Source organism: Heterodontus francisci, chromosome 3 (genome assembly GCF_036365525.1).
Source record: "Heterodontus francisci isolate sHetFra1 chromosome 3, sHetFra1.hap1, whole genome shotgun sequence".
Lineage (NCBI taxonomy): Eukaryota > Metazoa > Chordata > Chondrichthyes > Heterodontiformes > Heterodontidae > Heterodontus > Heterodontus francisci.
The window spans coordinates 12,430,084-12,452,029 of record NC_090373.1 but is presented as its reverse complement, the minus strand read 5'-3'; the positions used below and the strand labels follow the sequence as shown (position 1 = coordinate 12,452,029).

The window sequence follows — 21,946 nt, the reverse complement described above, 5'->3', positions numbered from 1 at the left end:
TGTGGCCTTTCATCAGAGCTGGCAAAGGTTAGAAAATAATTAGGTTTTAAGCAAGTGAGGGTTGGTTTGGTGAGGAAGAGAATAAAAGGGAAGGTGTGTGATAGGGCAGAGGGCAGGAGAGGTTAAATAACAAAGCTGTCATGGGACAACGGCAAAGAGTGTGTTAACGCTTGTGGTGAGAGACAAAGCATTAGTCCAGAGAAAGTGTTAATGGCAGAGTAATGAGCAGCTCTGTCCAAAAGCACAACATGAAAAACAGGCACATGGTCAAAAAATAAAATAAAATAATAAGAAAAGGAAAAATATAAAAAAAGGTCAGTCATGCTTTGAAATTGTTGAACTCAATGTTGTGTCCAGAAATCTGTAGAGTGCCTTATCAAAAGATCAGGTGCTGCTCCTCGAGCTTGCGTTGATGTTCACTGGAACACTGCAGCAGTCAAAGGACAGGAATGTGAGCATGAGAACAGGGGGTGTGTTGAAATGGAAAGCAACAAGAAGTTCAGCGTTGCGCTTTCTGACAGAGTGGAGATGTTCCGCAAAGCGGTCACCCAATCTATGTTTGGTCTCCCCAATGTAGAGGAGGCCACATTGTGAGCAGTGAATACAGTATACTAAATTGAAAGAAGTACAAGTAAATCACTGCTTCATCTGGAAGGAGTGTTTGGGGGACTTGGATGGTGAGGAGAGAGGATGTAAAAGGTCAGGTGTCACATCTGCAGCGGTTGCATGGGAAGGTGCCATGGGAACAGGACGAGGTGTCAGGGTGATGGAGGAGTGGACCAGGGTGTTGCGGAGGGAACGATCTCTTCGGAATGCTGATAGGGGAGGGGAAGGGAAGATATATTTGGTGGTGGGACGACAGATTTTCTTCCCTAAAGGATATTAGTGAACCAGATGGGCTTTTACAACAATCTGGTAGTTTCATGGTCACAATTACTAATTTAAAAAATTAGCATTTATTCCAGATTTTATTTAATTAGTTGAATTTGATTGATGGGATTTAAGCACATGGATGAGAATTTTAAATTTGTGGCATTAGCAGACAAGGAACCAATGTAGAACAGCGAGGACAGGGATGATGTGCGAGTGGGATTTGATGCTGAATAGAATGTGACCGGCAATGTTTTGGATGAACTGAACAGTAGAATTCCCTTCTGATTTGAACTCAACATTTGTTGGCTGTTGCATGTTTACTTCTAAAATCTCTTCAAAGATAGATTGAGGAAGCACTCAGTAAGATGAAGCCAGACCAAATCATTATAAACTAAAAAAAATAACAGTTATAATCAGATTTACTTATTTCAATCAGTACATTTTGCCTTCCTGTAAAAATATAAAAATAATGATTATCTTACTTAACTGAAACAAACTGCCTCCTACCTACTCTTCGACATGCTCCTTGTGAGCCTGGCTAAACCTGCACTTGAAGCTTTTTGTTTGAAGAGCTGACTAGCTACAGCCTCATTACAGCCTTGGTTCAAACATGGACAAAAAAAGCTGAACTCAAGAGGCGAGGTGAGAGTGACTGTCCTTGACATCAAGGCAGCATTTGACCAAGTATGGCATCAAGGAGCCCTAGCAAAACTGGAGTCAATGGGAATTGGGGGAAAACTCTCTGCTGGTTGGAGTCATACCTAGCGCAAAGGAAGATGGTTGTGGTTGTTGGAGGTCAATCATCTCAGCTCCAGGACCTCACTGCAGGAGTTCCTCAGGGTAGTGTCATAGACTCAACCATCTTCAGTTGCTTCATCAATGACCTTCCTTCAATCATAATGTCAGAAGTGGGGATGTTCGCTGATGATTGCACAATGTTGAGCACCATTCGTGACTCCTCAGATACTGAAGCAGTCTGTGTAGAAATGCAGCAAGACCTGTACAATATCCAGGCTTGGGCTGATAAGTGGCAAGTAACATTCGCGCCACACAAGTGCCAGGTAATGACCATCTCAAACAAGAGAGAATCTAACTATCTCCCCTTGATATTCAATGACATTACAATTGCTGAATCCCCCACTATCAACATCCTGGAGTTACCATTGACCAGAAACTGAACTGGAGTAGCTATAGTAATACCGTGGCTACAAGAGCAGGTCAGAGGCTAGGAATCCTGCGGTAACTCACCTCCTGACTCCCCAAAGCCTGTCCACCATCTACAAGACACAAGTCATGAGTGTGATGGAATACTCTCCACTTGCCTGGATGGGTGCAGCTCCAACAACAAGAAGCTCAACACCATCCAGGACAAAGCAGCCTCCTTGATTGGCACCCCATCCAAAAACATTCTCTCCCTCCACCACCGATGCACAGTGGCAGCAGGAAGCACTGCAGCAACGCTCCAAGGCTCCTTAGACAGCACCTTCCAAACCCGCCTAGAAGGACAAGGGCAGCAGATGCATGGGAACACCACCACCTGAAAGTTCCTGTCCAAGCCACACACCATCCTGACTTGGAACTATATCGCTGTTCCTTCACTGTCGTTGGGTCAAAATCCTGGAACTCCCTTCCTAACAGCACTGTGGGTGTACCTACCCCACATAGACTGCAGTGGTTCAAGAAGGCAGCTCACCACCACATCTCATGGGTAATTAGGAATGGGCAATAAATGCCAGCCTGGGCAGCTATGCCTACATCCCCAAAAATGAATGAAAAAAAGCCTTTGCTGTGTCTGCTTGCTTGCTGTCTCTGTATATCTTTACTTTTAAATCTCCCATTGTTCACAGCCAAAAGGAAGCACCCCATCCATGCACCCAGAGCCAGAGACACAATGGCGGTGTGTAGGAACATAGGAACAGGAGGCCATTCAGCCCATCGAGCCTGCCCGCCATTCAATACGATCATGGCTGATCATCCACTTCGATGTCTCTTTCCCACACTATCCTCATATCCCCTTATGTCATTGGTATTTAGAAATCTGTCAATTTCTGCTTTAAACATACTCAATGACTGAGCTTCCACAGCCCTCTGGGGTAGAGAATTCCCAAGATTCACAACCCTTTGTGTAGAAATCTTTCCTCATCTTGGTCTTAAGTGTCTTCCCCCTTCTTTTGAAATTGTGCCCCCTGGTTCTAGACTCCCCAACCAGGGGAAACATCTTAGTTGCATCTACCCTGTCTATCCCTTTCAGTATTTTGTAGGTTTCAATGAGATTACCTCTCATTCTTCGAAACTCTAGAGAATACAGGCCCAGTTTCCCCCATTCTCGTCATAGGACAGTCCTGCCATCCCGGGAACAAGTCTGGTGAAGCTTCGTTGCACTCCCGCTATGGCAATAATATCCTTCCTAAGGTAAAGGGACCAAAACTGCACACAGTACTCCAGGTGCAGTCTAACTAAGGTTCTATATAATTGAAGCAAGACTTCACTATTCCTGTACTCAAATCCTCTTGTAATAAAGGCCAACATACCATTAGCCTTCCTAATTGCTTGCTGTATTTGCATGTTAGCTTTCAGTGACTTATTGAGAAGGACACCCAGGCCTCTTTGTACGTCAACACTTTCTAATCTCTTGCCATTTAAGAAGTACTCTGCACATCTATTCCTCCTACCAAAGTTGATAACCTCACATTTTTCCACATTATATTCCATCTGCCATGTTCTTATCCACTCATTAAATCTGTTTAAATTCCCATGAAGCATCTTTGCATCTACCTCACAACACACATTCACACCTAGTTTGGTGTCATCCGCAAACTTGGAAATATTACATTTGGTCCCTACATCCAAATCATGGATATATATTGTGAATAGCTGTGGCCCAAGCACTGATCCCTGCAGTACCCCACCAGTCACAGCCTACCAACGCAAGAATGACCCGTTTATTCCTACTCTCTGTTTTCTGCCTGTTAACCAATCCTTAATCCACGCCAGTGTATTACCTCCTGTCCCATGTGCTTTAATTTTGCTAACCAACCTCCTGTGGGGAACTTTATCAAAAGCCTTCTGAAAATCCAAGTATACTATGTCCAGGGACTTCCCTTTATCAATTCTGTTAGTAACATCCTCAAAAGCTCCAACAAGTTCGTCAAACATGATTTCCCATTCATAAATCCATGTTGACTATGCCCAATCAGATCATTATTATCTTAGTATCCATTTATCACATCCTTTAGAATAGATTCTAGCATTTTCCCTACTACTGATGTAAGGCTAACAGGTTTGTAGTTCCCTGTTTTCTCTCTCCCTCCCTTCTAAAATAGTGGGGTGACATTTGCTATCTTCCAATCTGCAGGAACTTATTCCGGAATCCGTAGAATTTTGGAAGATGATCATCAATACATCCACTATCTCCATAGCTACCTCTTTCAAAACTCTGGGATGTAGAATATCAGTTCCCGGGGACCTATCAACCATCAGCCCCATTAATTTCCCCAATACAACCTTCTTACTAATACTAATTTTCTTCAATTCCTCATTCTCCCTATCCCCTTGGATCTCTAATTCTGGGAGATATCTTGTATCTTCCTCAGTGAAGACAGACACAAAATAATAATTTAACTTCTCTGCCATTTCTCTATTCACCCTTATAAATTCTCCTGACTCTGCCTGTAATGGACTCACATTTGTCTTAGCCAAATGTTTACTTTTTATGTACCTATAGAAGCTTTTACAGTCCGTTTTTATATTTTTTGCTAGTTTACATTCATATTCTATTCTTCCTTTCTGTATCAGTTTCTTTGTCCTCCTTTACTGCATTCTAAAATCCTCCCAATCCTCAGGTTTACTACTATTTCTGGCAACTTTATAGGTCTTTTCTTTTAATCTTGTACAATCCTTAACTTCCTTTGTTATCCACAGTTGACTGCCTTTTCTTTTGGGATTTTGTGCCTTGAAGGAATGTATAGTTGCTGTAAACTACGTAATATTTATTTAAAGACTATTCATTGCCTATGTACTGTCATACCTTTTAATGTATTTTCCCAATCCACCTCAGCCAATTTGCCCCTCATACCTTCATAATTTCCTTTGTTCAAATCTAACATCTTGGCTTTAGGTTGAACTACTGCACTTTCAAACATAATGTAAAATTCTATCATATTATGGTCACACATCCCTAAAGGTTTCTTTACAACAAGATTATTAATTAACTCTTTCCCATTCCATAACACTGGATCTAAAATAGCCTGTTCTCTCGTCAGTTCTTCAACATACTGCCCTAGAAAATCATCCCTAACACACTCCAGAAACTCATCCACCACAGCATTAGTGCTCATTAGGTTTACCCAGTCTATATGCAGATTGAAGTCAGCCATGATTGCTGTATTACCCATGCTACATGCTTCTGTAATCTCCTGATTAATGCCATGCCTCACACTAACACTACTGTTTGGTGGCCTATAAACAACTCCTACCAATGTTTGCTGCCCCTTGCTGTTTCTTAGCTCCACCCAAACAGATTCCACATTTTGTTCTTCTGATCTGAGATCCTCCCTTACTAATGTACTGATCCCATCCCTTATTATCAGCCAACACCACCTCCTTTTCCGTTTTGCCTGTTCTTCCTGAATGTCAAATATCCTTGAATATTCAATTCCTAGTCTTGGTCACCCTGTCGCCACATTTCCGTAATGGCAATTAGATCATACCCATTTACCTCTATTTGTGCCTTTAAATCATTTAACTTGTTGTGAATACTGTGTGCATTCAGGTAGAGTGCCCTTAACCTTGTCTTCTTGTCTTATTCTGCATTCTAAGCCTAGTTGATGCTCGCCTTTGTTTCGCCTGCCTTCTAATGTCGCTTGCTACTTTTCTGCCTCCTGTTACCAGCTTTACTTCCTTTCAATTTGAACTACCCCTCAGGTTCACATCCCCCTGACAAGTTAGTTTAAACCCTCCCTAACAGCACTAGCAAATCTCCCTGCGAGGATATTAGTTCCAGTCCTGTTAAGATGTAGCCTGTCCACCTTGTACAGGCCCCACCTGTCCCAGAACTGGTCCCAATGCCTCTGACGTCTGATGCCCTCCCTCCAAAACCAATTCTCCAGCCACGTGTTCAATCAATCAATCCTCCCATTCCTACGCTCACTAGCACGTGGCACTGGGAGTAATCTTGAGATTACTGCTTTGGAGGTCCTGCTTTTTAATTTTCTTCCTAACTCCCTAAAACCTGCTTTCAGGACCTCATCCCTCTTCCTACCTATGTCATTGGTACCAATGTGGACCACGACCTCTGGCTGTTCACCCTCCCCCAGAAGGATCTCCTGCAGCTGTGGGTGCTTATTGATTACCGAGACAAGTTAACAAATTGCTTATTGTTTACAGCCTTTCGAGAGAAAATATCTCAATAGCATATAAACCATCCTTTGCCTCAGTGCTTACTTTTTCTAAGGACGAGTTAATGCATTTTACGATTTAATATCCTACCATTTGAAACAACTTCCCTTTTTGAATCTTTTCCGTGGCAAAGTGGTCAAAAAATGACACAGTGTGATGAATTAAATTGCTAATCCTGTGACACGGATTAGCACAAGGGAGTACATTTTGAATCATAGGAGATGGGAGGTCAAAGTTTGGAAAGTACTTTTTGCAGTGGACACAAATAAAGAGGGTTGGAAAAGAGGCTTGTGAGAGAATTGACCATTGCAAGAAGATGGTTGAATGGTTTCATTATCTGGTGGAATGAAGCATGCTTTTTGGTAGCTGCAACTGACATTCAGTTTCCGAAAGACAGGAAAGTAAAAACATGAATAATTTAAATGTATTTTTTTTTGTTGCTGACACTGATTTTTTTATATTTATAGACAAAAACAAAATACTGCGGATACTGGAAATCTGAAACAAAAACCGAAAGTGCTGGAAATACTCAGCAGGTCAGGCAGCATCTGTGGAGAGAGAAACAAAGTTAGCATTTCAAGCCTGTGACCCTTCATTAGAGCTCTGCCGAAAGGACACAGACATGAAACGTTAACTCTGTCTCTTTACGGATGCTGCCAGACCGGCTGAGTATTTCCAGCATTTCATGTTTTTATTTATATTTATGTAATTGGGTTGGTGTCACCTTGAATTAGTACTAAGGTTATTAATACTGATGACGGAACACTGTATCACTGTAGTCCAATCAGTTCAATTCTATCAAAATGCAGTATTGTATATAAATACCATAGAAGTTACTTGGATATCGTTGAACTGTTGATGGAAGGGTTCATCATTTTCTTTTAAGTTGACATTGTGAAATGATCTACTTTCTTGCAGTTTCTATTTTGTAGATGTTTCTCCTTGCCGCTGGGCAGTAATCTGATGGAGCAGATCACCCGCTCGTTATAGACCCTGGATGATGCTCATTCCGTTGACAACCCCAGATTACTGCCCAAGTGGTAAAGTCAAAAATCTCAGAAGCAGAGGGGAATTTTTTACACAGTGAGTTGTTATGATCTGGAATGTGCTGTCTGAAGTGACAGTGGAAGCAGATTCAATAGTAACTTTCAAAAGGGAATTGGATGAATATTTCAAAGGGAGAAATTTACAGGGCTAGGGGGAAAGACCAGGGGAATGGGACTAATTGGATAGCTCTTTCAAAGAGCTGACACAAGCACGATGGACCGAATGGCCTCCTTCTGTGCTGTTTGATTCTATTATTCTCTGATTTTAACCCACATGCCAACATTCTTAATTTAAACATTTTAATGTTTAAATTTCCATTGAGTCTTCAAATTATATTTTTATATCTGCCTTTTACAGTATATTTGAGCATCAGAAAAGTGAGGTATAAATTCACCTTGGGCTGTAATACAAAGCAGGCTGCTGATTCACTATTGGCCAAAACAAATTAATAGCCCAGTAAATTGGCACCAATAGATGTGAAGTTCTTTGCCAGGTTATTGTCATTCCATTTTTGATAATGGTAGTTTCCAGCAACTGATAAAAACTAATACAAGGTGATATAATTATTTTTATATAAGTAACAGCTATCTAATGGATAATTTATCAGGAATTACAATTTAGATGTAATGGCAACCCTTATCTGGCAATGAAGGGTTCATTTATGGTTCCAATGCAGAAGCTGACCTTACAGGAAGAATGGGTTGGGGTTAGGACTAAATATCATAGCCCTGATTCTTCGACCCACACTTTGTGTGAATGCCGCTCCTCACTGTGACCATGTGATTGCAGAATCACCCTTTGTATATATACCACAAACACAACAACATGTTATATTTATATAGCACCTTTAACCTAATAAAACATCCCAAGGCGCTTTACAGGAGCATTATAAAACGAAGTATGACATGTTATCTATATATATGCCTCGGAGACATGGACAACAAACAAAAAGACATTGATAAGCTGAATGCATTTGAAATATGGACATATCTCCACATATGCTCTCCTGACAGAAAGGCTAATGAGAAAGTGGTAATGGCTGGAGAAAAGAGGAAATTACTATATAATATCAAAGAGAGAAAGATGCAATACTTCGGTCACATCATTAGAGCAGAGGTGGACAGAGACAATTATTGGAAGGAAAGATTGATGGAAAATGTAGGAGAGGGAAGCAAAGAACAAAGAACAAAGAACAGTACAGCACAGGAACAGGCCATTCAGCCCTCCAAGCCTGCGCCGATCTTGATGCCTGCCTAAACTAACACCTTCTGCACTTCCGGGGCCCATATCCCTCTATTCCCTTCCTATTCATGTATTTATCAAGATGTCTCTTAAACGTTGCTATCGTATTTGCTTCCACCACCTCCCCTGGCAGCAGGTTCCAGGCACTCACAACCCTCTGTGTAAAAAACTTGCCTCGCACATCCCTTCTAAACTTTGCCCCTCGCACCTTAAACCTATGTCCCCTAGTAACTGACTCTTCCACCCTGGGAAAAAGCTTCTGACGATCCACTCTGTCCATGCCGCTCATAACTTTGTAAACCTCTATCATGTCGCCCCTCCACCTCCGTCGTTCCAGTGAAAACAATCCGGTTTTTCCAACCTCTCCTCATAGCTAATGCCCTCCAGACCAGGCAACATCCTGGTAAACCTCCTCTGTACCCTCTCCAAAGCCTCCATGTCCTTCTGGTAGTGTGGCGACCAGAATTGCATGCAATATTCTAAGTGTGGCCTAACTAAGGTTCTGTACAGCTGCAACATGACTTGCCAATTTTTATACTCTATGCTCCGACCGATGAAGGTAAGGATGCCGTATGCCTTCTTGACTACCTTATCCACCTGCGTTGCCACTTTCAGTGACCTGTGGACCTGTACGCCCAGATCTCTGCCTGTCAATACTCCTAAGAGTTCTGCCATTTACTGTATATCTCCCACCTGCATTAGACCTTCCAAAATGCATTACGTCACATTTGTCCGGATTAAACTCCATCTGCCATTTCTCCGTCCAAGTCTCCAACTGATCTATATCCTGCTGTATCCTCTGACAATCCTCATCATTATCCGCAACTCCACCAACCTTTGTATCGGCCGCAAACTTACTAATCAGACCAGCTACATTTTCCTTCAAATCATTTATATATACTACAAACAGCAAAGGTCCCAGCACTGATCCCTGCGGAACACCACTAGTCACATTCCTCCATTCAGAAAAACACCCATCCACTGATACCCTCTGTCTTCTATGACTGAGCCAGTTCTGTATCCATCTTGCCAGCTCACTTCTGATCCCGTGTGACTTCACCTTTTGTACCAGTCTTCCATGAGGGACCTTGTCAAAGGCTGTACTAAAGTCCATATAGACAACATCCACCGCCCTTCCTTCATCAATCATCTTCGTCACTTCCTCAAAAAACTCAATCAAATTAGTAAGACACGACCTCCCCTTCACAAAACCATGTTGTCTCTCGCTAATAAGTTTGTTTGTTTCCAAATGGGAATAAATCCTGTCCCGAATAATCCTCTCTAATAGTTTCCCTACCACTGACGTAAGGCTCACCGGCCTATAATTTCCTGGATTATCCTTGCCACCCTTCTTAAACAAAGGCACAACATTGGCTATTCTCCAGTCCTCTGGGACCTCACCTGTAGCCAATGAGGATGCACAGATTTCTGTCAAGGCCCCAGCAATTTCTTCCCTTGCCTCCCTCAGTATTCTGGGGTAGATCCCATCAGGCCCTGGGGACTTATCTAGAAAATGGTGATGGATATAATGGACTGGATGCAGTTGACCTATGAAGAATGTGTAAAGACAGCATAGGACAGACAGAGGTGGAGATCCATGACAGTCAACCTTCTGGCAAGAAGATGACACCAATGAACGTACAATAAAATTACAACGAGCCACATAAGGAGATATTAGGTCATATGACCAAAAGCTTGGTCAATGAGGAAGGTTTTAAGGAATGCCTTAAAGGAGGAAAATGAGGTGGAGAGGCAGAGCGGTATAGGGAGAGTGTTCCACAGCTTGGGACCTAGGCAACTGAAGGCATGGTCACCAATGGTGGAGCGATTAAAATCAGGGATGCACAAGAGGCCAGAATTAGAGGAGCGCAGATATCTTGGAGGGTTCTGGGGCTGGAGGAGATTAAAGAGAAAAGGAGGGGTGAAGCCATGGAGGGATTTGGAAACAAGGATGAGAATTTTAAAATAAAGATGTTGCTTGACCGGGAGCCAGTGTAGGTCACCAAGCACAGGAGTGTTAGGAGAATGGGGCTTGGTGCAAGTTAAGACACAGGCAGCGGAGTTTTGGATGGCCTCAAGTTTACAGAGAGTAGAATGTGGGAGACCAGGCAGGAGTGCATTGGAGTAGTCAGTCTTGAGGTAACAATGATGGATGAGGCTTTCAGCAACAGGTGAGCTAAGGCAGGGGCACGGTCGGGCGATGTTACGGAGGTGGAAATAGGTGGTCTTAGTGATGGCACGAATATGAGGTTGGAAGCTCATCTCAGGGTCAGATATGACACCAAGGTTGCGAACAGACTGGCTTAATTTCAAACTGTTGCCAGGGAGAGGACTGGAGTCGATAGCTAGGGAATGGAGTTTCGAGCTGGGGCCGGAAAAAATGGCTTTAGACTTCCCAATATTTAATTGGAGGAAATTTCTGCTTATCCAGTACTGGATATCGGCCAAGCAGTCTGATAATTTAGCAACAGTGGAGGAGTCGAGAGTGTTGTGTGTGTACACTTTTAAGAACTATGGCTACAAGATCATGTTAGTCATGTAAGAGCTATGATGTAACACACCACATTTGTCTCAGTTAAAAACAAAAAGTGCTGGAAATACTCAGCAGGTCTGGCAGCATCTGTGGAGAGAGAAACAGAGTTAATGTTTCAGGTCTGTGACCTTTCATCAGAACTGGCAAAGGTTAGAAAAGAATTCAGTTTTAAGCAAGTTGAGGGGGAATTGGTTTGGTGGGGAAGAGAACAAAAGGGAAGGTGTGCGATAAGGCAGAGGGCAGGAGAGATTAAATAACAAAGCTGTCATGGGATAAAGGCAAAGAGTGTGTTAACGCTTGTGGTGAAAGACAAAGCATTAGTCCAGAGAGAGCGTTAATGGCAGAGTAATGAGCAGCTCTGTCCACATGAAAAACAGGTACATGGTTAAAAAATAAAGTAAAAGAAAAGAAAAGAAAAATATAAAAATGGCCAGTCATGCTCTGAAATTGTTGAACTCAATTTTGAGTCCATAAGGCTGTAAAATGCCTAATCGAAAGATCAAGTGCTGCTCCTCGAGCTTGCATTGATGTTTACTGGAACACTGCCACAGGCTAAAGACAGACATGTGGGCATGAGAGCAGAGGGGCATGTTGAAATGGCAATCAACCGGAAGCTCTTGGTCATGCTTTTGGACTGAGCAGAGGTGTTCCGCAAAGTGGTGACCCAATCTGCTTTTGGGATCCCCAGTGACGTAATTCTGAGTGTTAGGCAGTCTTGATGAAACACCTGTATGGTGAACATCTAAGTGTAATAGCTTCTCTCTCAGTACTCAATAAAGAACCCACAATATTGCACTACTGATCCCTTCTGGAGTTGTCAGTCTTTGTGTACATTCTCTACTAACACAGAGGGTCAAGGAACATGCAGCATATTGGCAACGATGAGATTTCTAAAGACCCAATGACAATTCTGAAGAGAACACACACCTTTTCCTTCCTCTTGGAAGATCAGAACACATCAGCAACGATTTGGATCTCCAACATTACAACCCTTCAAGCCTTCTTATCTTCGAAGCAGTGCAGTCAGCAGCAACTGGTTAAGCTTTTCACTTCAGGCTGCGAGATCGGGTGGCTGTAGACTCCTGTTTACTCCATAACACAGGGATTCTGAGGTCAGTTTCTCATCGGGAGCAACTTGAGGAAGTCTGGGTGAGTGAACGCTGTACAGAGGTAATAGACCCCGTTACATTTGTGAGGCGCATTGGACAGTTCAGTGCCATCACGGTATCACAGTAATAGGTTACCAGTTTGAGTACAAAAATGGCAGATTTGTGGTACATGGAGCGCCGTGATCCTTCGGTGCCCTGCGGAACAGGCAACAGTCAAGACATAGAACAGAGGAGAATTTTTTCATTGTGGTTTCAAGAGGAGCAATCACCGTTGTTACTTTTTTTGAAGGAACATCGCCATTAGTTTTGGGCCTTCGATTTTTCTTTGTGCTAAATCCACCCGTTGTGAGTGGGGCTAAACCAAAAGTGTGCAAATTCAGCAACAGCGCCACGGCCTCCAAGCCTGTTCATTTGTGATACTACAACAGTCTCCACAGCAAGTAACAGCACCACAGCCTCCAAGCTTGTTCATTAGTAGCATTGCAACAAGTCTCCACAGCAAGAGATAGGGCCGCAACCTCCAGACCTGTTCACCCGTGGAACTGCAACTACTTTTTTATTGCACAAAACAGCACCACACCATTCAAGTCTATTCAGAAGTGGTACTGCAAGTCTTTCTACTATTTACCTTCCTAGCTTATCTTTTCTTCTGTAGGTGCAACAATCAGAGTTCTTGCAATCATGGCAACACATTTTCCTACTACTAATTGGAAAGTGTCTGACCTGCTTTCAGAATCTTTTTTCAAGCAGAGAGTCAAGCTTTGTTTCGATGACCCAGCCATTGATGATCCACAGACGTGAGCAGTAAAGATATGCATAGCCATTGGCAATGAAGGACTACATTGTCTCAACACGTCTGGTCTTAATGACGAAGAACAGAAGGACCCTGCAAAGATTTGGCCCACTTTTTAAGACCAGTTATGCCTTTAGCTCAATTTTTGAGTAGACCGACTCGAATTCATGTCTTTCAGAGAACAGCCTAACAAATGGATAGACAATTATTCAGTCTATGTCATACCAAAGACCGAGAGTGTGATTTTATTGACACTGAACTGGCAGATCATATCACTGAACTCGTGACTGCATTCACACCAATAGAACTCGACCGAAAGGATCTTGTGGACATAGTTTAGTTTTTTAGTTTAGTTTAGAGATGCAGCACTGAAACAGGCCTTTCGGCCCACCGAGTCTGTGCCGACCATCAACCACCCATTTATACTAATCCTACACTAATCCCATATCCCCACCTGTCCCTATATTTCCCTACCACCTACCGATACTAGGGGCAATTTATAATGGCCAATTAACCTATCAACCTGCAAGTCTTTGGCATGTGGGAGGAAACCGGAGCACCCGGAGGAAACCGGAGCACCCGGAGGAAACCCACGCAGACACAAGGAGAACTTGCAAACTCCATACAGGCAGTACCCAGAATTGAACCCGGATCGCTGGAGCTGTGAGGCTGCGGTGCTAACCACTGCGCCACTGTGCCTTATTGAAGGATGACCACAAATTTGAGTCCATCATTGTGGGTCAACAAAGCTTTCAGTCTCTATAAGTAACAAATACCACAGATACATTGGAAAGGGATTCCAAATCCAAGACATCATGTACAAGGTGTGGGCTTTTACATTCGCCTAAAGCCCATCCAGCACTTAACTCTATATGCAAAGCATGCAGTGTCAGAGGTCACGGGAAACGACAATGTCCCAAAGCCAAAACAGACACTGCGGGCAAGAGTCCTGAACACAAAAAGTCGAACCACAGGACATCTTCGCACTGACAAGCTTCGCAATTTTCCATCACAACACAACTGAATCATCCACAACGTCACGGGTGACACTAACCCTACTGATCCTGAAGATCAGAATACAAGCACGAGTGAGTGAGCAGAACAGACATTCCTTGTCGTCAATGTTTCCAGACACACTGATTCGGTTACTCCGCTAGAAGCTTTTGCATCCATTCGTATTTCCTGTCCAGGAAAAGAGGGCACACATTTGCTCTGACACGGGTGCCAGTGCAAACATTTTACCCCTACGCATCTTAAAATGCATGTATCCAAGTAAATGGCATGCCAAGATAACTCCGACTAACGTTCAGCTAACTGCTTACAATGGGACCCCAATTAAGTGCCATTATAGTGATTCAGATTGGAAGCCTCAACTCTTCTATGTTGTTCAAAAGACTGGACCTGCTATCGCTAGACTGTGAACATGCAATGACTTAACCTTGATAACCATCCACGACATCGGGCGACACCAAGCACATCTCCCTCCAGTCCTCCGATGGTGACCGGAAGGAACCTTGCAACAAAGGAGTGCAATGCGAGCTGTGCTTCAATGGTTCTTCAATGGTTTTCCAATTCTGCCCATACTGTGGTCAGAGGATTGAAGCTCTTTTCAACTTCTGTGCATTTTGTGATTTCAAGATTCCTAAGGGTGAGAACGAAGATAAGGCACAGTCTGTTACATTTGGCATACAACGCCTTCAATGCAAACTGTATCCAGTGTATGGAAGTTTGAGATGTTCTTCTGGAACAAGGGAGGAAAATGAAAGAAATGCATGAAAATCACGCTGGGGGTGAAATTGCCAAATTAGATAGTGGTCAGCAAGTTAACATTCAAAACCCTACTACTGGTAAATGGAATTCTGCAACAATCTCCAAAGTTTGACCAGAACTACGTTCTTATGAAGTAACTACACCTACTGGTGCTACCTTGTGTCGTAACCAAGGTCAAACCAGAACTGTTCAGAATCCCAAGTCCATGGAAGACTCCATTGCAACTCTTACAAGATCGAAGACAAGATGTCAGACAGAGTCTGCACAATCTTCTTCCCCAACATCCAGTTCACAAGCATCTGTCCTAGTAACCGAGAACTACTACCCGGTTTCAAATCTGGTGGAATTATCAAACCACCTTTACATCTTCGAGATTGATATTCTTGCATTTTTTTTGTATTTTCATAATACTTTTCTGTACATGAATATAGTTAACTTCTACTTACTTAAATGAGATGTTCAAATTTGTAAATATGTTTCTCATTTCGTTTTGGGAAAAGGGGGATGTGTGTACATCTTTAAGAGGTGCGGCTACATGATCATATTAGTCATGTAAGAGCTATGATGTAACAAACCACGTCATTCTGAGTGTTAGTCAGTCTTGAAGAAACACCTGTACAGTGAACATCTCAATGTAATTGCTGCTTTACCATTACTCAATAAAGAACCCACAATATTGCATTACTGATCCCACCTGGAATGGTCAGTCTTTGTGTACAGTCTCTATTAATACAGAGGTTCGAGGAACATGCAACAGAGAGAAGTATATTTTTTAAAAAATCCACAGCACCAAGCTGCCTTCCCAGGTGTAACTTTTCTTGCAAATACCTCGTGTCTTTTGTTTATATCATGAGATTTTGATGATGCTTGAAATTAATCAATCTGATGACAGGTCTTGGAAACAAAAATGCAACTGGTCATGAAAAACAACTATGGGACAAATTTTCCATCTGTACCTATTCCAGCAAATAGCTTCACATGCCAGGAACACATTTCCACAGCAGATTAAGAACTCCTGAGGCCCTGAGCATCAAGAACATTCAAGTGCCCTCCACACCCCCAAACTCTAACCGCAACCCTAACCCTCACCTGAACCTTAACCCATCCTTGATCCATTAAAATACAACTATGGAGTAAAATACATGAGGAAATTGGCCTGTAGAATATTTACATGCTGAATTCATAATAAAGAGAATTATATCAAATATACTGTGCTTATGTCAAACTGTCTTCCTGACAGAGTCTCCATATTTGGCCCTGAAAATTTCAGGAATTCTGGCACTCTAATTTTTCCACCCACCATGATGAAAATGTGTCACTATTCATTCACTAACGAATTCTGTTTAAAATGTATCTGTTATGTTTCTTCCCTTTTTGAGCCACATGCCAGTCACCTGCTGAAAGACTGATAGGGTTGGTCCCCCAATCACAGGTCCAGCAGTCATCGGAACAGGAGTGGGCCATTCAGCCCCTCGAGCCTGTTCTGCCATTCAGTTAGATCGTGGCCTATCTGTATCTTAAATCCATCTATCTATCTTGGTTCAGTAACCGTTAATACCCTTGCCTAACAACAATCTATCTGTTAATGTTGAATTTTTCGATTGACCTAGGCATTGATTAATGAGCACAGTCCATTACACTCTGTGTTGGACATTCAATGGAGCTGTGCCTGCCTGCCACTTTGCACACGCAAGCTGTCTTTCGGAGTTATCTGTTGAATCTGTCTGTTACCAATTGAGTCACTGTGATTCCTACCAGGCAGGTCTTTCCACAAGGATTGCCGGAAGAGTTTACTTTCGTCGCCACGTTCCGCCTGAAGAGAACCACTAAAAAGGAGCACTGGCACTTCTGGCAGATTACTGATCAGTCCGGCAATCTGCAGGTAAGCAAAGAGCTTCCATCAACCTTTCTCCAGCAAATAAAACTGCTGGTGAAAGAGAACCAAAAACTGCTGGAACACGCAGCAGGTTAGTATCTGTGCACAGAGCAGATGAGTTAACGTTTTGCTTCTTCCGAATGCGGTTCAATGTGAGTTGTTAGAGATGAGACAGTGGGTTTTATCTGGGGCTAATGCAGAAGATAGTGGGGCTGGGGGTGGTGGTGCGGGGGGCATGGAGTGCGGTAGAAGAATGTGGATAAATGAGGCATGCAAGGAAGTGGCCAGAGGTGGCTTTGAAAAAAACTGGAGCCTGCATAGCAATAGTCAGACAAATAACATTCAAGTTGCTTTTTTACAGTCATAGGTTGGAATTCGACTCCATCCCACACCCCAACCCAATTCCTGGCCAATGGATGTGAACTCTTGCCCTCTATTGGTTAACATGAGCTCTCACACAGCACAGGAATTGATTACCCGTGTGTCCTCAGTCTAATATCTCTCCTGTTCTTCCTTCAGGTCTCCATCATTATCGACGGAAGTAAAAAACTGGTGGAATACAGTGCCAAGGAGCGCTCTGGAAATACTTTGCATTTGACATTCAAGAAGCGGGCACTGGGTTCTCTGTTTGATCGGCAGTGGCACAAGCTGGCAATTAGTGTGAAGTCCGGGGCGGTGTCCCTTTACAAGGACTGTGAGCTGGTTGACAGTAAGCGAAGTGAAGAGATGGAAAGCATTGATGTGCAGGGGATGACTGCCATTGGTGTCCGTGTTAGTGATGGGATGCCTGTTGATGTAAGTAATTGTAAACCCACTGGAGAGGTTTGATTTTGAATGAAGTTAAACTATGTACCCTTCTCTATTTACAAGTTCAGGTTTAATTGGCATTAAAATGGAGAATCCGTGATGACAATTTAAATTGGTTGGCTGAAACAGGATGTGAAAGAAAAATCTACAATGATCTGTTTCTGACATCTTTGTGCAGTTTGACCTTCAACAGATAATGGTTTACTGCAATGCGGAATTGGTAGAACTGGAGACCTGCTGTGAAATACCTGGTGGCCTGGTAAGACATTCAGTTTTATTCTCCAAGCCAAGTCATTAAGCTAGAGTTTACACCTGAATAGTTAGATACAAGTGCTACTCTTACCATAAGTGAAGTGGGCTGCCTGTACTTAATTCATATTTGCCAGCTCATTATTGGAATTATGATGCAGATATAGACATATGGTGCTTGCTGGTAGTAGGAGTGGGATATTGCACTGTAGGAGGACTTTAAAGGGATGAGGACAATTAAAGGAAGTGACCGAATAGGGGGTCAAAATCCTTTTAGCCAAATGTCAAAACTGAGGGACAAAACTGAATTGAAAGAATTTCATTGTGTTGGAATTGGCGCTGTGGGCAAGTGATGGAAGACCGCAATCCCTGTTTGATGGCTAGTGAATGAGAGGTGATGCAGCATGCGGTGGCTGCAAAGAGGGTGCCCCTGTTTGCGATTCCATGGCAGCTTTCGTGGGAAATATGTGGAGGTCGTAACTGGGCAGTACCATTTCTGGCTGTGCCAGCCTATGCTGCATTAGGCATGTCACCATTCTTTTTAAGTGATTCGGCATACAGAATCATATTGAAGAATTTGGCCATTGGAGGCCGAAGGCAGCTGGTGAATCAGACGCGGTGTAAAATGTACCGCCTTTTTGCCCGGGCACAAGAAAAACAATTTCACCCCCCATTATTCTTGTCCCTGTGCTCAAAGGTGTGAAAGGTATTTCTGTAATTCTGTATCAAGCTGAAAATTCATTCAGTAATAATGCTGTACTTTTAAACTCCATGTTCAACATAGTATTTATAGTTAGAATGTTTAATGGGAAGATCTGGTTTATGGAGGGAAGAAACCACAGGGAAACCATGGCCTGGTAAGCCATTGGTAATGCAGGTACAAGTGAGTTATGGATCTCATTCAAGAGATGGTTTCTTTCCATAGGCCACTGCCTCTAACAGTCTGGCATATTTGTATTACATAATGAGGGTGATTATGTACTTCCATTAGAAAGCCAGTCGTGTAGGGAATGTGGGATTGACTTGGGCATTGAGATTGCAGCTGTGACTCTCTGGCATGTGCCGCTTGCAAGCGAGGTTCCCCATGAAAACATGGGGATTTCACAATTATGGCCTGGACTTAGCTCAAAGCTGCTCTGGATTTGCGGTGGAAACTCCCTTTATCCGCGTAAAAGCAGGGATTTCTGCCACCCTCCCGGTGACGTGAGGGCTGCAGAGCAGGGGCAGTTCTGAGGCTAATGTTTCAAGTAACATTTGTACATGAAATTAACACAGTAAAACCATCAGAGGTCAGATTTTCTCGGCCAAAGGCTGTCATGGTAACTTTAAGGGTCAGTGTGATGTGGCACATTGATGGTGGTCTGGAGAGAGGCCTATCACAGGGAACAGTAAGGTCAGCAGTAGCTTATACCAGTGAGAGTAAAGCTGTGTTGACAAATGAAGAGACCATTTTATTATATACTTGTTTATTGCGTTGTTGTATGACTGAAAGATGAACTCTTAATGTCCCCAGTGCTCACCTGAGGATGGCTTCTCTCCAGTTGTGGTGGCATCAAAGGACTTCATGAAGCAGCCATCCCTTCGCTCAAACCCAGAAAGTGACAGTCAGAAGGTGAGGCTACAACATTGTGGCTCTGGAACAGAACTTGCTAACTGCTTGGCATTAGTCTGGAATTCAAGTTGCATTCCTTTCATATTTTAGTATTCCAGGAACTTTACTGGGAACAGCTTGAGAGCAGAGCAGTCTAAACTGCTCCAGTACACTGATGGATACAATTACCAATGCGATGCATTGAGCTTGGCAAAACAGTGGAACAACAGGGGAAACTTCGACATGCAGGCCAACCGTTAGCATCTCACACTGATCCTCAGCAGACACTGAGTTGTGTCAGCGTTGCCAGACAATGGTCAGTGCTTTCCCCAATGCCTGTCTCCTCTCCTGAGGCCGTTTTCTGCTGTACAAGCTTGGAGCTTATGCACCTGTGCAGTCACTTGACCGTGTGCTGCTTAATAGTGAAATGGCACCTTTTGTAGTGTATTTCAAACCTTCACATTGATGAAGTAAATTGTACTGGAAGGGCTAAGTAATGTAAGGGTGTAAGGGAAGATAAGCATCAGTGATTATTACATTCATTTTTGAGATGTGGGCATCACTGGCATTCATAGCCCAGATCTAGTTGGTTTCTCGACAGCTTCGGAGGGCATTTAAGTGTCACCCATGTTGGTGGGGCGCTGAACTCACTTATAGGCCAAATCAGGTAAGGATGGCAGATTTCCTTCCCTATTAGACATTAGGGAACCAGTTGGGTTTTTACGACAGTCTGACAGAATCGTAGTCATTTTTATTGATTAAAAGCTTTTTATTTTAAATTTCCAGTTCGAAAAAGAAAAACTGAATTCAGGTTCTCAGTCTGCCATCGTGGGATTTTTACTTACATTGTGAAAATTATCAATCCAGGCCTCTAGGATTGCAAATCCAGTAACATCATCAATGCACTACCATACCAAAAGGTTAAATAGTCATGTAAAATATACAGGAGAGAGTGATGTCAAATGTACAGTCAGTGCGGTGATACATACCAATGGTGTTTGAGTGCTGGTCTAGGTCAGAGGGCAATGCCAGCCAGGAATGGCCAATTCTGCTTCGAAATGGTGTTGGTGAAATGCTGTTTGAGGTCTGCATATCCTTGTAATTGCAGAGCACAGTTGTGATTTATATCACAGTGAAAGCATACTGAGGAATTTACTGCTGTCTTAAGTCGGTCCCTTGACTAGCTAGTAGTATGGATAAAGGATTCTTTGGCGGTCCACAGAGTAATCAGGACCCTACATTTTGCTTTCATGAGGAACATGTAGGGCAGGTTATGGCTTTATACCAGGTTACAGGCATCATAAGGCTTAGAGCAAACCTACGTGATACAGCGTGTTCCCACAAACAGCAATGTGTAAGACCAGATAATCTGTTTTAATGAAATTGGTTGAAATATAAATATTGACCAGGACACTGAGGAGAACTCCCTCTCCTTTGAAATAGTGCTGGGGGTCCTTTATGTCCTCCCGAGAGAACAGGCAGGGCCTTGGTTTAACATCACATCCAAAAGGCAGCATCCTGGCCAGTGCAGCACTCACTCAGTACCCCATTGCTTCAGGCTGGATCTAGTGGAGCCAGTGAGATTCCTGGCACCGGGCCAAAAAGGTGGTGGGAAATCCGCCTTGCCCTTTCAGAGCCACCCCCACACCTGGTTCCATTTATGGGCTGGATTTTAAAGTGGGCGGGGGAGACCCATTCACTGGCCGAAAAGTCAGTGACGATTGTGCCTCCGCCGGGCCTGGGGTTCCAGACCGGATTTTACAGTTCCCAAGCTTTTAATTGGCTTTTAATTGATCTTCCACCTCCTTGAGGCAGATGTCCCGCCTAATGGAGCTGCAGCCCGGCAGCTGTTAGATTCAACAGTGCCACCGGGAGCGGTGGCCACTGCTGAGACTGTAACCCAGCTTCAGGACGAAGATGACTGATGGCACCAGAAAAGAGGTACATTTTGAGGCCACACTGGGGGCAATTGGTCGGGCCCCCATGGTGCAAGGGAGGTCAGTTAAGGGGGCAGGGGGCTGGTTGGGCATTGGGGGTAGTTGGGGCTTCGGGACGGCCCTCCGTGGGGCACAGGGTGCCTGATCAGGAGGGCTTCCCCCCCCAGCCCACCAGAAGGCCGCCTAGTTTTATCAGACGGCTTTTCTGAGGCCTTAGTCGCCCGCCAGCCAAAAGTAAAACGTGGTGGTGGGCGGAGGCCCTTAAGTGGCAGTTAATTGGCCATTAAAGGACCTTGATTGGCCTGGGGCGGGTGGGTCGTTTCTCGCTGCCATTCCCCCGTGCAAGTTGGCAGCAGAGGCTGCAGTGCGTCAGTAAGAGCCGTTCCAGCCTCCCACTCGATTTTACACCACCTCCCCCCCCCCAACCCGCCACCAACCCGCTCTTTTGGGGGGGCGTAAAATTCCGGCCTCAGTTTCTTTTATATCATACTAACACTTGTGTAGGTGGCACCAGCTGCCAGTGGCAGGTCTCATGTCTCATGTTCTGATACTAGATTCACTATGACTGTAAGATGAGGAGATCTGGTAGAATCCAATCTTCCAAACCTCTGTCCACAGCGATTTCCAACAAGCTTAGATTTGGGCCGCACCTGCATGAGATGTGGCCATCTGGAAGCTGTCGTCACTAATGTAGGTCTTAGTAAAATAGAAAGACATTTTCT

At 43.6% G+C, this 21,946-nt stretch overlaps 1 protein-coding gene across 4 annotated transcripts in view; it reads left to right on the top strand.

Moving 5' to 3' along the window:
• LOC137354371 (collagen alpha-1(XIX) chain-like) overlaps positions 1–21,946 on the top strand; it is a 655,592-nt gene that overhangs the window by 54,139 nt on the left and 579,507 nt on the right. For all 4 annotated transcript variants that reach the window (XM_068020137.1, XM_068020135.1, XM_068020134.1 and 1 more), the window contains exons 5-8: positions 16,523–16,646; positions 17,160–17,435; positions 17,626–17,706; positions 19,210–19,308. In XM_068020137.1, coding sequence (XP_067876238.1) covers positions 16,523–16,646; positions 17,160–17,435; positions 17,626–17,706; positions 19,210–19,308 — 580 coding nt within the window. The remainder of the gene's footprint in view (positions 1–16,522; positions 16,647–17,159; positions 17,436–17,625; positions 17,707–19,209; positions 19,309–21,946) is intronic.